The following is a 15314-nucleotide window of genomic DNA, read 5'->3' on the forward strand; positions in this document are numbered from 1 at the left end:
ATTGTTTGTCAAATAAACAATACAAAGCAAACTCTTTTCTTTTTGCACCTCAGTCAATTACAAAGATGGTCCTTTTTTCATCATTTCTTTTTTAAAACTAAATATTTCAAAAATGTTCTGAAATGTCACCTGTAATGAGTGAAGAGATTATGAAGTGAGCCCTTTGACCCACATTCTGGTTGTTCAGGGCTCTCTGCCTGATGTTGTTAACCACACTCATTTTGGTCCTTTTTCTAAAATATGATCAATAACCTGTAATGGACTAATACAGCAGACAGTTATTCCTTATTTGCATCTCACAAATTACATGGGAGATTACCTGACAGATTAAACCCTGCAAGAACTACTCGTACAAAAATGGCAGGCTCAGCACAATCACATTTCAGTGTAACACCGAGTTCAGCACAGGACTGATCCTTAATTTGATATGACAGGGAGACGCAGCAAAGAACATCAAAAGCACAAAAATGTGCAGAACAGAAGCACACAAACTCTTGCATTACTTCACATAAACTGGTCAAATTGACCACAGGTGCCTAATAAAAAAAAACATAGCATGAGTTTTGTTGACAGTAGAGGGTCTTAGACACTTCACATTGAAAAGATGGGCAGTGTAATTCCTTACACAAATGTACTACCTTTCCAGTTGAACGCATACCTCTGATGCTGAGCGTTTGTAGAGACAGCAGAATCAGCACTTTCCTCATGTTAAGGTTAGCGAGTACCCTCGGGAGGGGGGGGGGATAGGATCACAGATTCTTTCCTGCTAATCCCACAGCTGCCTGCAGTTTAGCAGCAGACAACAGTTATTATGCACAGAAGGAGGTTGTGGGAATCTCTTTCCCCAGCTGGTGTCACTGCAGAGCAAGAATATATTGACGGGGAACAATTTTACCCTGTTTTTGAGGTGGTTTAGCTCTCAGGACGGCTTTTTCCTTGTAGTGTAAATGCAGCTGTCCTAATTTCTGCCATCTCATCTGGTCCAGATGGGGGCTCTGCAATGGCTTTGATCTGTTTTTATGTGTTCTTATGTGTTCCGAACCTTCGAAGGTCAAAATGTACCCTTCGTTGCAGCCCTAGCTGTCTCCTTTGGCACAGTGGTCAGAATATTGTTTATGGATTGGAAAACCTCTCTGAAGAATTTGGAGATTGTTTTATTTTTATTTATCATATCCATGCACAAATGTTTTTTTAAATGTGTCATTTTTGGATGCAGCATGCAATTTCCAATAAAAGTCTCTAGCTCAAATAGTTTTTGAAGGTTAAAAGGTTGGAGGGTCCAAAATCAACCACATTTTGACCCCTTAACCTGATCAGGCTGAAAACGTAATTTATATATATATATATATATATATATATATATATATATATATATATATATATATATATATATACAGTACTGTGCAAAAGTTTTAGGCAGGTGTGAAAAAATGCTGTAAAGTAAGAATGCTTTCAAAAATAGACATGTTAATAGATTATATTTATCAATTAACTAAATGCAAAGTGAGTGAACAGAAGAAAAATCTAAATCAAATCCATATTTGGTGTGACCACCCTTTGCCTTCAAAACAGCATCAATTCTTCTAGGTACACTTGCACAAAGTCAGGGATTTTGTAGGAATATAGTCAGGTGTATGATTAAACAATTACACCAAACAGGTGCTAATGATCATCAATTCAATCTGTAGGTTGAAACACAATCATTAACTGAAACAGAAACAGCTGTGTAGGAGGAATAAAACTGGGTGAGGAACAGCCAAACTCAGCTAACAAGGTGAGGTTGCTGAAGACAGTTTACTGTCAAAAGTCATACACCATGGCAAGACTGAGCACAGCAACAAGACACAAGGTAGTTATACTGCATCAGCAAGGTCTCTCCCAGGCAGAAATTTCAAGGCAGACAGGGGTTTCCAGATGTGCTGTCCAAGCTCTTTTGAAGAAGCACAAGGAAACGGGCAGCACTGAGGACCGTAGACGCAGTGGTCAGCCAAGGAAACTTACTGCAGCAGATGAAAGACACATCATGCTTACTTCCCTTCGCAATCGGAAGATGTCCAGCAGTGCCATCAGCTCAAAATTGGCAGAAAACAGTGGGACCCTGGTACACCCATCTACTGTCCGGAGAAGTCTGGTCAGAAGTGGCCTTCATGGAAGACTTGCAGCCAAAAAGCCATACCTCCGACGTGGAAACAAGGCCAAGCGACTCAACTGTGCACAAAAACACAGGAACTGGGGTGCAGAAAAATGGCAGCAGGTGCTCTGGACTGATGAGTCAAAATTTGAAATATTTGGCTGTAGCAGAAGGCAGTTTGTTCGCCGAAGGGCTGGAGAGCGGTACACGAATGAGTGTCTGCAGGCAACAGTGAAGCATGGTGGAGGTTCCTTGCAAGTTTGGGGCTGCATTTCTGCAAATGGAGTTGGGGATTTGGTCAGAATTAATGGTCTCCTCAATGCTGAGAAGTACAGGCAGATACTTATCCATCATGCAATACCATCAGGGAGGCATCTGATTGGCCCCAAATTTATTCTGCAGCATGACAACGACCCCAAACATACAGCGAAAGTCATTAAGAGCTATCGTCAGCGTAAAGAACAAGGAGTCCTGGAAGTGATGGTATGGCCCCCACAGAGCCCTGATCTCAACAGCATCGAGTCTTCCTGGATTACATGAAGAGAGAGAAGCAACTGAGGCTGCCTAAATCCACAGAAGAACTGTGGTTAGTTCTCCAAGATGTTTGGGCCAACCTACCTGCCGAGTTCCTTCAAAAACTGTGTGCAAGTGTACCTAGAAGAATTGATGCTGTTTTGAAGGCAAAGGGTGGTTACACCAAATATTGATTTGATGTAGATTTTTCTTCTGTTCACTCACTTTGCATTTTGTTAATTGATAAATATAAACTATTAACATGTCTATTTTTGAAAGCATTCTTACTTTACAGCATTTATTCACACCTGCCTAAAACTTTTGCACAGTACTGTATATTTTTTTTTGGCTTGAAAATCCCTGAGTTTGGTGTAAATCGGAGGTGGTAGGGTGTTAAATACACTATTTTTGGGTGATTTGTCATGGAATAACCTGTGTTTTGTAATTCAGTTATTGTTTGCAATGGTATTGGCAAAAACCATTTTTTTGGGGGGGGAAAAACAAAGTGCATTTTTACTAGCTGTAAGAAATAAATAACTATATGATGGGTATGTTGTTTATTTCAGGCCTAAAGTGAGTACAGTAATCCGTCGTGTATCCGCACATCACATATCCACCCTAACCGTTTATCAGCCATGATCAAGCTCTCCAGCAATGCAAAATGGCTATAGGAAAGCTAATGTAAGTGTATACAGCACTGTGGCAGGGAGGATCTTCTGGGATGTGTGCCTTTGTGAAAGCAGCTTGGACGCATTACAGGAGATGCGTTGTTAGGCAACCAATTTAGCAGGAAGGCTCGCTCAGAGCTGAGCTGTTTGGGAGGTACTGATTGGCTAGGGTGGCGTGTGTGCAGCTTGAGGCGATTGCATTGCCATGGCTACACAGAACGACAGCATCCGCTCCAGAGGAAAATGACAACAAGAGATTTAGGGGACAATACTTGTGTCAATATAGCAATTGCTACAGCTGTGTATAATGGTATTTAAAACAGTATTCATTTTTCCATCTTTTTACATATCCGCCCTTACTCCAGTCCCACCATAGTCAGACATGCGGCAGAGTAGTGTATTACACATTCCAGGAACTAGAAAACATTTTGTTTTATATATGCATGTATTATAAACTGGAGTACACAAGTGAAGAAATACACTTTCTTTGGATCAATATATGTACTTCAGAAACATACACTGGTAACACTATACAGATAGAAATTGGTACTCTTGCATGGTCTGTGCTTTTTCTAGGCCCCCGGGTTGTAGCTAATCAGAAAAAAACACTTGTGCAATACAATATATGTCTGGCACATTGATGTCTGGAACGATGAAATTGGTCAAGGAGAACTTCAAGAGTTCAAAACGAAACGCACTCGTTATGATAAAATTGGACTATTATTTAACATTTTGATTGCCGGTCTCCTTTTAGACTCCCTTCATAGGTTCCTATCCGTACAGAAAGCTGCAGCTTGAGTGATGTCGAAAAGGCTCCTGTCCCCACATACACTGTCGGGCTGCTTTATTCAGATCTGCCTGCCCAGTTGGATTTGGCATTGCCCAGGTGTGGGGCATGCTCTCCAGGGGCCAGTTTTTCTAAATATTTTGTGATCGGGATTACTTTTATTTGGATTGTTTTGATCCGGTTTTTCAGAAAATGTCACTGTATTTAGATGTATCCAGATTACAAATATTTGCTTTTTTTTTTTTAAAGGAATCTTGATCATAAAACATTACAAAACTCAGATCCCTTTGATCCAGATTACAAGTTTTAAAAACCGGCCCCTGGTCCACCCACCACCCCTTGAATACTCTGGAAGGTTGAACGAATGGTTTCGTTTACTCGAGCATCGTTCTACATCAAGTCCACCCAACAATCCAGCACTTGTTCCCTGATGCCAATGGCTTATTTCAACATGATAATGCACCCATCCACCGTGCCACAAGTGTGTGCAAATGTTGTTTAGGTGTGTGACACAATCCCACCACTAAACAATCCTCTATCAAGCAACCACAAGGTGAGGTTACACCCTCTACTACTACAAACAAGCTTGGCTCTTTTGTACTGTTTAAAATCAATTGGGGACTGTGTGGCTGCTGATTCGCACCCAGCATACAACTGTCATACAAACAGCCACAACTCACCACTGCAAAACACCAAGGCTAACAGACGGGTTGTATAACAGCCAATTCCTAAAGTCTATGGAAGCTGGCAGACTGTGAAGAATATATATGTGAACATGCAATAAGAACCTGTAGTCTGTGAGCCCCATTGTTCAGACTCTTCAGGTATCTCAAGCAAGTGCTTGACTGTCAATGTGTAACTGAAGTCTGCAACTGCCGGTGACATGTCTGCAACAGGGAGAACAACAATAGCCTAGCTATTCAGAGCAAGAATAATTTGTCCTAGCACTTAGTTACCGTCTATAACATTTTCTCTAGGAATATAGGGCAAACTGTTAAGCCAGCTAATTTATTTGCCAAGCTGGATTTACTGTACTGTACTGTCCTGTCCTTCTCTCTGATCAGTGCTGGCAAACTGTGTAACCCACAGTAGGCGTGCGACACACTACAGAATTCACTAATTAATCTGATGGTTTGCTCATTACCACATTGTATGGCACAGGTTGGGCAGAGAGCGGTGGGGGGGGGGGGGGGGGGGTATGATTAATATATATTTCTTTATCTGTTTATTTTGATATGGCTTTATCCAAAGCAACTTACAAAGACTAGGGTGTGTAAACTATGCATCAGCTGCAGAGTCGCTTACAACAACATCTCACCCGAAAGACGCAGAAGGAGGTAAGAACATAAGAACATAAGAAAGTTTACAAACGAGAGGAGGCCATTCAGCCCATCTTGCTCGTTTGGTTGTTAGTAGCTTATTGATCCCAGAATCTCATCAAGCAGCTTCTTGAAGGATCCCAGGGTGTCAGCTTCAACAACATTACTGGGGAGTTGGTTCCATACCCTCACAATTCTCTGTGTAAAAAAGTGCCTCCTATTTTCTTTTCTAAATGCCCCTTTATCTAATCTCCATTTGTGACCCCTGGTCCTTGTTTCTTTTTTCAGGTCAAAAAAGTCCCCTGGGTTGACACTGTCTATACCTTTTAGGATTCTGAATGTTTGAATCAGATCGCAGCGTAGTCTTCTTTGTTCAAGACTGAATAGATTCAATTCTTTTAGCCTGTCTGCATACGACATGCTTCTTGAACCCAGGATAATTCTGGTTGCTCTTCTTTGCACTCTTTCTACAGCAGCAATATCCTTTTTGTAACAAGGTGGCCAGAACTGAACACAATATTCTAGGTGAGGTCTTACTAATGCATTGTAAAGTTTTAACATTACTTCCCTTGATTTAAATTCAACACTTCTCACAATATATCCGAGCATCTTGTTAGCCTTTTTTATAGCTTCCCCACATTGTCTAGATGAAGACATTTCTGAGTCAACATAAACTCCTAGGTCTTTTTCATAGTTCCCTTCTTCAATTTCACTATCTCCCATATGATATTTATAATGCACATTTTTATTGCCCGCATGCAATACTTTACACTTTTCTCTAGTAAATTTAATTTGCCATGTGTCTGCCCAATTTTGAATGCTGTCTAGATCATTTTGAATGACCTTTGCTGCTTCAACAGTGTTCCACTCCTTCTATTTTTGTGTCGTCTGCAAATTTAACGAGTTTGCTTACTATATCAGAGTCTAAATCATTAATGTAGATTAGGAATAGCAGAGGACCTAATACTGATCCCTGTGGTACACCACTGGTTACCTCACTCCATTTCGAGGTTTCTCCTCTAATCAGTACTTTCTGTTTTCTACCTGTTAACCACTCCCTAATCCATGTGCATGCATTTCCTTGAATCCCTACTGCGTTCAGTTTGAGAATTAATCTTTTATGCGGGACTTTGTCAAAAGCTTTCTGGAAATCTAAATAAACCATGTCGTATGCTTTGCAGTTATCCATTTTCAATGTTGCATCCTCAAAAAAGTCAAGTAGGTTAGTTAGACATGATCTCCCTTTCCTAAAACCATGCTGGCTGTCTCCCAGGATATTGTTACCATATAGGTAATTTTCCATTTTGGATCTTATTATAGTTTCCATAAGTTTACATATAATAGAAGTCGGGCTTAGCGGTTTGTAAATAACTTCTTTCATTTCTTTGAGTACTATTGGGAGGATCTCATCCGGCCCAGGGGATTTGTTTATTTTAAGAGCTCCTAGTCCCTTTAACACTTCTGTCTCTGTTATGCTAAAGTTATTTAAAATTGGATAGGAACAGGTCGACATGTGGGGCATGTTGTCCGTGTCCTCCTTTGTAAAAACTTGTGAAAAGTAATCATTTAATATATTTGCTATTTTTTTTTTCTTCATCTATGATTTTGCCATTTGTGTCTCTTAGACATTTAACCTCCTCTTTGAATGTTCTCTTGCTGTTATAATATTGGAAAAACATTTTGGAATTGGTTTTAGCCCCCTTAGCAATATTGATTTCTATCTCTCTCTTGGCCTTTCTAACTTACTTTTTGACTTGTGTTTGCAGTTCCAAGTACTCTTTCTGTGTACTTTGTTTTTGGTCCCTTTTAAACGCTCTGTAAAGTGCCTTTTTTCACTGAATATTTTTTTAAATTGATCTATTAAACCATTTTGGCCATTTTGTTTTAGATTTAGATTTGTCTACTTTTGGGATGTAATTGTTTTGTGCCTCTAGTACTACATTTTTAAAAAACAGCCACCCTTTTTCTGTGGATGTTTTCTCTATTTTACTCCAATCTACTTCTATTAGTCTCTGTTTCATACCTTCGTAGTTTGCTTTTCTAAAATTGTAAACCTTAGCTTTAGTCATTACTTTTGGGGTTTTAAAAAATATTTCAAATGAGACCATGTTGTGGTCTGAGTTTGCCAATGGCTCTCTGACCTCTGTTTTAGTTATTCTGTCTTCATTATTTGAAAAGACTAAATCAAGGCATGTCTCCCCTCTAGTCGGTGCCTTGACAAATTGCGTTAGGAAGCAGTCATTTGTCATTTCCACCATTTCAATTTCGTCCGTCGTGCCCCCCATTGGGTTTTCCCATTTTATACAGGGGAAGTTGAAATCCCCCATTACTATGGCTTCTCCTTTTCTACACGCATTTCGAATGTCATTGTACAACAGATTATTTTGCTCAGCGTCTGAATTTGGCGGTCTATAGCATGCTCCTATTATTATGCCCTTTGAATTTGTGTCCATTATTCTGACCCATATTGATTCTGCATTGTTTTCTTTGTCCTGATTTAACACCTGGGCTTCAAGGCTATTTCTTATGTATAGCGCTACCCCTCCACCTCTTCTGTCCTGCCTGTCTTTCCTATACAGTGTGTACCCACTAATATTATATTCATCTCCATCACTCTCAGACAACCAAGTTTCTGTAACACCTATCACATCATAGTTACTTGTTAGTGCAGTAGCTTCAAGTTCTAACATTTTGTTTCTGAGACTTCTAGCATTAAGATAAATACATTTAATAGTGGTCTTACCTGAGTTGTTGCCCTTGTTTTGATGTGGTCTCCCTTCTGTTTTTTTGTTTTCTCCCCCCTTCCTTTCTAGTTTAAATGCTTCTGTACCGCCTGAAGGATCCTTTCTCCGAGTAGATTGGTTCCCTTTCTGTTTAAGTGCAGTCCGTCCCACCTGTATAGATAGTCCTTGTTGTAGAAAGTGCTCCAATGTTCAAGAAAGGTGAAGCCTTCCTGTGTGCACCACGATTTCAGCCATGCATTTTGATTTTAGTTTCAGAATGCTTCTTACCCACTGAACAATATCACCAGAAACAACCACCATTTAAAAGCAGCCTATATCCGTAGCATTTCCTGTTGGCTGCATTCTGACCCTCACCACGACATCCCTGCTTAGTTAAATAGAGGCCGTCTATCCACTTCCTTATCTGCATTGCTAGCTCTCCTCTTCCTCTAATCTCTTAAAATACAGGCACAATTCTGACAACATTTTGGCCTACATGCAATTGCATTGTTCTGCCCTGTAGATATAAATCACATATTCCCTCCCTCAATGGAAGATTCGGCTTTTCATACATGGCATAGAAACGGTATTAAATCTCTGAAAGACTTCATTTTTTTATTTACCGAACTCACTTCCTCAGATATGTACAGATTCTAGATTTTGTCCACAACAGGGTGGCACGATTCCCTGTGTTTCCCCCTGAATCTACTCTCGACTCTCTGTTCCAATCAGATCCACGATGTAGAGGCGTGATACCCACGATTTATAACAACATTTTGTCCTTACACTGCCCTTCGTTGTCTAACCTAACAATGTTGTGGGAGCTGGGATTCAGTCTCTCGGATGATGACTGGCAATCTGCTCTCAGTTGAGTTCATTCCTCATCTGTCTGTGCCCGCCATGAGCTGATACAATTTACATTGCATTCACCTCTCCAAGTTCAGGTTGGCCAGAATATACCCAGATTTGGATCCAACTGCAAGCATGCTCCTGCTATCCTTACCCATATGTTCTGGTCCTGTCCTGCGTTGGCTCCTTTCAGGACATCTGTCTTTGAGACTCCCAGAACTACAGTACCTATCAATCTCAGCCCTCTGACAGCATTATTTGGTGCAACACCCAGTGACATCTCTTTGACAAAGCTACAGTATACATAGTAACTGGCTGAAGGACCTCATGTAAAATCTCAAGCTTGAAAAAATTAAATATACGCTCTGGATATACCAAAAAATTGTTCACAGCCTGGCGTGCCTTTTTCTTATATGTTAACGAACTTAGACTTCCATGTCCTCCCTGACTTTTCTACTAACTACTTCCTACTAACCTACTCTTTTATATTATTATTATTTTATTATTATTATTTATTTCTTAGCAGACGCCCTTATCCAGGGCGACTTACAATTGTTACAAGATAACACATTATTTTTACATACAATTACCCATTTATACAGTTGGGTTTTTACTGGAGCAATCTAGGTAAAGTACCTTGCTCAAGGGTACAGCAGCAGTGTCCCCCACCTGGGATTGAACCAACGACCCTCCGGTCAAGAGTCCAGAGCCCTAACCACTACTCCACTCATGTGTTATAACCTGCAAGCTGATCACTTGTGACCCTCCTCTCCCACTCTCCTCCTGTATGTCTCTTTCTATCTTTATTACTTGACGCATTATGTATTTTGATGATTTTGTTGTATTCTGTTCTGGGTTTTTTGTTTTTTTAAAACTGAAAAATGAATAAAAACTCAAGATAACAACATGAAAATGAAACCCACAATTTACATTTCAGGTCAAGAGAGTGCTTGGTTTGCATATACAAATCTAAGCAAATAAGTTTCGGACATCCATATATGCAGCAACCTGGAGCAGCTTGCAATGCTTGTAAAGAAATAGAATGCACTTAGCCAACCAGCTGCAGTGACAGCAACAGGAAATGAGAGTTGCTTAACAATGCACAAAGCACCACTTCACTTAAGAATGAGATTATACCATAGACTCTGATTAGGTGATTAATACTATTGTATGTATGTACTGTATTATGTCATACGCTGGGTGGTAAACTGTAAAAGAAGCATTGATGACTGCATATAACAATATCTGTCATTTTCAAATAAGAAAATGATGAACATTCGGTCGATGCTTAAATGAATTCACTGGTAATAAATTCATACAGTGCATTATTTGAGGTCATTTGCTAACAGGGGGGTTTGTAGTTTGTAATTAGTATCATCCCTGAGGCCATGAGGGGAATGGAACAGTTTGTAAACTGGATATAAAAAAGAAGGTATTGTTTTTACTGGGCAACGCCAGCCATGGAACTTGATTTGAAGAATCACAGAATAAAGCATGTACCATATGTGAAGACAAAAAATAAACCAAAATATCTGAAACAGCAAAGATGGGGTCTGTACCTGAAATAACTCTCCAAGACACGAGATAGAGTAGCTACAGCAGCTATGTTATTTGGCAGTGTAGCTTCAGTATGTAAAATAGATGGGTTCATTATTCTTGTCTGATACACTTGTGTGCCGAGAATGAAGCCAACATCTCAAAGCATTCATCATCCACACAAAATGGCATAAGTCTTATGCTCACAGGTCAAAGTTACGGGCACCTTGAAATGTTGGCATTTCCAAAATACTGAAAAAATGAACTCAAATGTTTTATGAGACATAGCATGAGCTTCTGAAACAGAAGCATAGTCAGTGGATTGACAAGTACATATGAGCTCCCCTCACAGGGATTGGTTAAAACCTGCGTATTGGACCACAGTACACGGCATAAATTAAAGATTTTATTTTATTTATTTATTTATTTTTTTTACAGAACCTGCAGTCATGCCACTTAGAGCAAAGTCTAACCCGAAAAAGCACTCATTTTAAACACAAGCATGACAAACACCTTTACACTGCAGTCTAACACATTTGGTAAAATATTACTTATGACAGTCTCTATATTTAGTCAAAACCATGAAAAAATAATAGCCACTGAATAAACAAAAACAAAGTGTTGCCCCTCTCTCCCCTGTGCCAATGCCAATGCCAAGATATATTGGACCTGATTCTCTGGAGTGGGCAAAGTTAACAAATAATAATACAATTTGGAAAATATTTATGCTTTATATTACTACAAGTCATAGCAGTAAAAGAATAAGCTCTGGTTCCCAGTGGCTATACACATTGTAAAGGGGCTCTTGTGTAACCATTTGGACCACATATACTGTAGCAGGCGGAGTCTGGGCGCAAAAGGAGCGATACATCCCCTCTCTCTCAAATGAGCAGCATCAGCATCTACAGTGCATAACACACGGTAACACTGCCTGACACAATGGTTTTAACCAGTTTGCTCATTCAATGTTATGCTAACTGAATAATACTCTTCATACAAAATACAGGTTTTGCACTGTATGTAACTGGCAGTAGACACGTCATAATACAATACTCTGCAACTGCCTCTGCTTTACAACAACTGAAAACTGTGCCAATTGTGAGCAGCATTAACATTTCCCACAGGAAACCTGGAATCAGCACTATCCGCTCCCTCATTTAACACCAGCGATACACGGAAACAGCAAGTGGCACAAACTGCAGCACTTAAATACCTTGTGACTGGAAAATGGGATTTTACCAAACTGCATTGTTATCTACCATTCTAATGTAAAAAATCCAACACTGGTTGGCTAAGGCATATACGCCAATCCCTTACCTTTCTAATAAACAATACCTGCTTTGTCCCATGTTACCATTTCTATATTAACCTGCAGTCATGCAGCTGTTTGACTCAAAACTTGATTATTAATTACATCTTCTCAGACCCACAACGTGGCCTTGAAAGCTTGTGTTTTGAACTTACATGATGGTCCAATGAAACAAAAGGCAATTCAACATGGTTTCTTTTCATCTGTGGACCAATATGGCTTAATTATTTTTCAAAACATAAACAAAATCCTCCTTCTGTAGGTTTCATCACCCCCTCAGCTAAAATTTATCTTCTAGGGGTCGTATTGTAAATGGCGACATTCTCACCACCTTTGTCCTTATTTATCAAGGTCTTTCAACATTTAAAAATATTACAAAAAAATCTTTTGACTAATGCTAAATATGGCACTTTGTGCACAGTTCATAAATAAAGAGTAAGAATCTGCAAAGGGACCATCACTGCATCAGGACGCTTTGCACTTTCTAAAGCGGGGCAACTGCTGTTATTTCAAACCCACCCACCGAAGACAATGTTACCAGGGGGGATGCTCAGCAATCCCACATGGGGAAGAAAGATGCAGTATGAGATCCCAACCGTGGGCAAGCCAATCCCTCGACATGAATCCAACAGGACTCAGCTGGTACATGGAGACGAAATTCAGAAAAACATCCCTCAAGAACACAAGTGCAATAGCCCAAGGGAAGTGCCATGCAAAGATGGGAATCACACCCTATTCATAAATAGCACAGCATTGCATCATCTACTATATAAAATACCCAATTGTGTGTTGCTTTTCTGTATATCAGTATATTTATGGTCTGTATACAGATGGGAATGTAGAACATACAAGCTGCACAGAGCTTTTGTCAGCTTCCTAAAGGGATCCCTGCCCATATTAAATGGCATCAAAGCATAGCACAGCACACAATAATAAATATAAATAATAAATAACAATAAATGCATTAAATTAAAAAGTATGCCAGAATAAACAAACAAATGACAGGTCTTGCATGCCACCTCCGGCATGTTTAACACAACTCATCCCCTTTCTATTGTGCCCCAAAGGAACAGCCTAGTATAAAACTGTACTATGTGTTGAGTATAGGACTAGGAGTCAGTACAGGTTGGTAGAGACAACAGCCATCCACTTTAAGATACATTAAACAAAGCAACTATGCTTTTCATATTACTGTGGACTTCTAGAGATAGTCATTTATCAGTCGTGTTCATATCTGGAGAATGCAATAACATAATGTTCATCCCGTTACAAATGGCATATGCAATAGACAACGCATCACGTAAACAGAAATGAAGCCAAGGCTCGTTCTATACTCCAGGTGTATATTGAAATAATAAAGTACTGTAGAATGAAGGTCCAGAGTTGCCCACCTTTTACCTATATTGGCTACACTGTTATGGTAAGGTACTAAAATAACACAGAGACTGATTTTACAAAGAATATACTAAAGTACAAAGATATACAATTGGAGTTTTCCTGTGGTAAAAACAACCACAACCGTACTCTCATGTTCTCGATTCTGATAGGTACTGCAATGTTACCAATTAGTTCAACAACATCATTGAAATATTTCAAATGTTTAGACACAGACTTTTTTTTTTTTTTTACCTCCACTACCAAACAGTAAACAACATCCATTACATCCTTACCTGAAAGCTGTTTTGAAGTACGAAGATCATCCTCTGCGCAAGACTGGTTGTTTTCCATGTGTTATTGTTCACTTTTGTTAAATTAAAAATACAGTTTTTGTACTGTTGTTAATTACTAACCTATTCAAACCACAGCCTCTAGTACCTGAGCCTTTTCTACGAATATCTTGCCCCGCCCTTAATTATTTTCCTTTAATTTTACAATAAACAAATATGTTATTCAAATATGTGGCCGATCGCAATAAATCCAGAATAAACCTAACCATCACCAACCGGTTGAAATGACAATGGTGTCCGCACAGTTAGTGTCATTAGGTATGTTAACAGGAAAAAAACATCTTGACAGCAGTTAATGATCTGGGGTCAGGGCAGTATAGATTGAGATGAGAGTTGAACGCGAGTGGTTATGTTTTTAGGAGTAATTTCTGAAGCACTGTGTTGTTTTTTTTGTTTTGGCTTGTTGCTGTATCTGCGGTGAACTAAAGTGTCATATTTTGTCTCAAAACCGACAAAAAATAGTAGAGTCTGCATTAATCCGCCAGACACGGTACATTTCACATCTGCTGAGTTGCACACTTCGCAAGTAACACAAGTTTTACACACAAGCAGATGAGTCAGTATGACGACGCCATAATTCAAAATGCGAAACCGAGTAACTGAAAATATTGTAATGATTTAATATCCTGCTTTAAATGTATAATGACTGTGAAACATTGCATACTTCTGAATATCCACCATATACTAACAGTTTACCTTCTGCTGGGTAGAGTCAGTGATAATTTAGTCCTCTTGCTGAGACAAATCGAAAGCATTTTTTATACTGAAAAAAAAAAATCCTGTAAATAATTCCCATTGAGTCCCTATTTTACCATTGTAACTAATGCATGCCATCGTTAACCATGGACGTCAGATTCATTATATTTCATTACTTTGACTTCTTCAAGTATTACGTCATCACTAGAGGTGGGAGGAGGTAAAATTGGCCAAACCCTGATGACGTAATACTTGAAAGCCCTCCTTGTATCTATTATATTATTAGTAGTCGTAGTTATAGTAGTAGTATTTAGTAATTTAGCAGATGTTTTGATCCAAAGCAACTTACAGATACAAGCGAGTGAACTATGCATCAACATCTGCAGAATCGCTTACAATAGGACCAGGGCAGACTGTGGGCAAGCCACTGTTTGTGTTGATAACTCTCTAGTGCACCTTCGGTGCTCCAAAATTCATCACAAAGAGACAAACTAGATTTAAAACAAGACAAGTTCTCTGTTCATGGGTCCAGGCAGCTGGCACAAGTATTCCATCCAAGGTCATTTGTCTGCTTGCTGAAGAGTGGAGAGATGACATGTACACACACCTGCCCTTGAGGACGTATCAGGCAGCAATGGGCCCCTGGCTTCCTTCTGTCTAGCTGACAGTGAGAAATACTTGAGGAAAGAGAGCCAAAGACTATCTGTGTGCAGAACTGCTGCAAAATCGCCTTATGGCTTATGCATTATGCACATATTTTACAGCAAAGGTAAGATTGGTGTTTTAAGCCAGTTTAGCTGTCTCATAATAATTATACACAATCCAAAAGATCTATAGGAGGATAGGAGACTACTGTAACATTTATAAAGAAAATAGACAAGCACACTCACTTTTGCTTTCTGTTATTTGCGTTTCCAGGTTGTGCAATTTTAAAATAAAAACAAATAGGGTTGTCTTGGTTGCTTAGAGACAGCTCAAGGCATAATCTTGATGACGTCAATTCAGCAGGTCAAGCTACGGTAAAAAGCACCTTCTGATATTCTGATATATCTACAT

The 15314-nt window shown here is 39.3% G+C and overlaps 1 protein-coding gene across 2 annotated transcripts in view; it reads right to left on the reverse strand.

Annotated features, from left to right (window-relative positions):
- Positions 1 to 14398, reverse strand: part of LOC117405196 (ralA-binding protein 1-like) — a 63818-nt gene extending 49420 nt beyond the window's left edge. Inside the window, exon 1 of one of the 2 annotated variants that reach the window (XM_059030066.1) lies at positions 14259 to 14398. Coding sequence is in view for 1 of the 2 variants with exons in the window: in XM_059030065.1 (XP_058886048.1) it covers positions 13506 to 13563 (58 nt within the window). In the remaining variant the exon portion in view is untranslated. The other variant, XM_059030065.1, reaches the window with a different exon arrangement.
- Between the last annotated feature and the right edge of the window lie 916 nt (positions 14399 to 15314).

This window comes from Acipenser ruthenus, chromosome 9 (genome assembly GCF_902713425.1).
Source record: "Acipenser ruthenus chromosome 9, fAciRut3.2 maternal haplotype, whole genome shotgun sequence".
Classification (NCBI taxonomy): Eukaryota; Metazoa; Chordata; class Actinopteri; order Acipenseriformes; family Acipenseridae; genus Acipenser; species Acipenser ruthenus.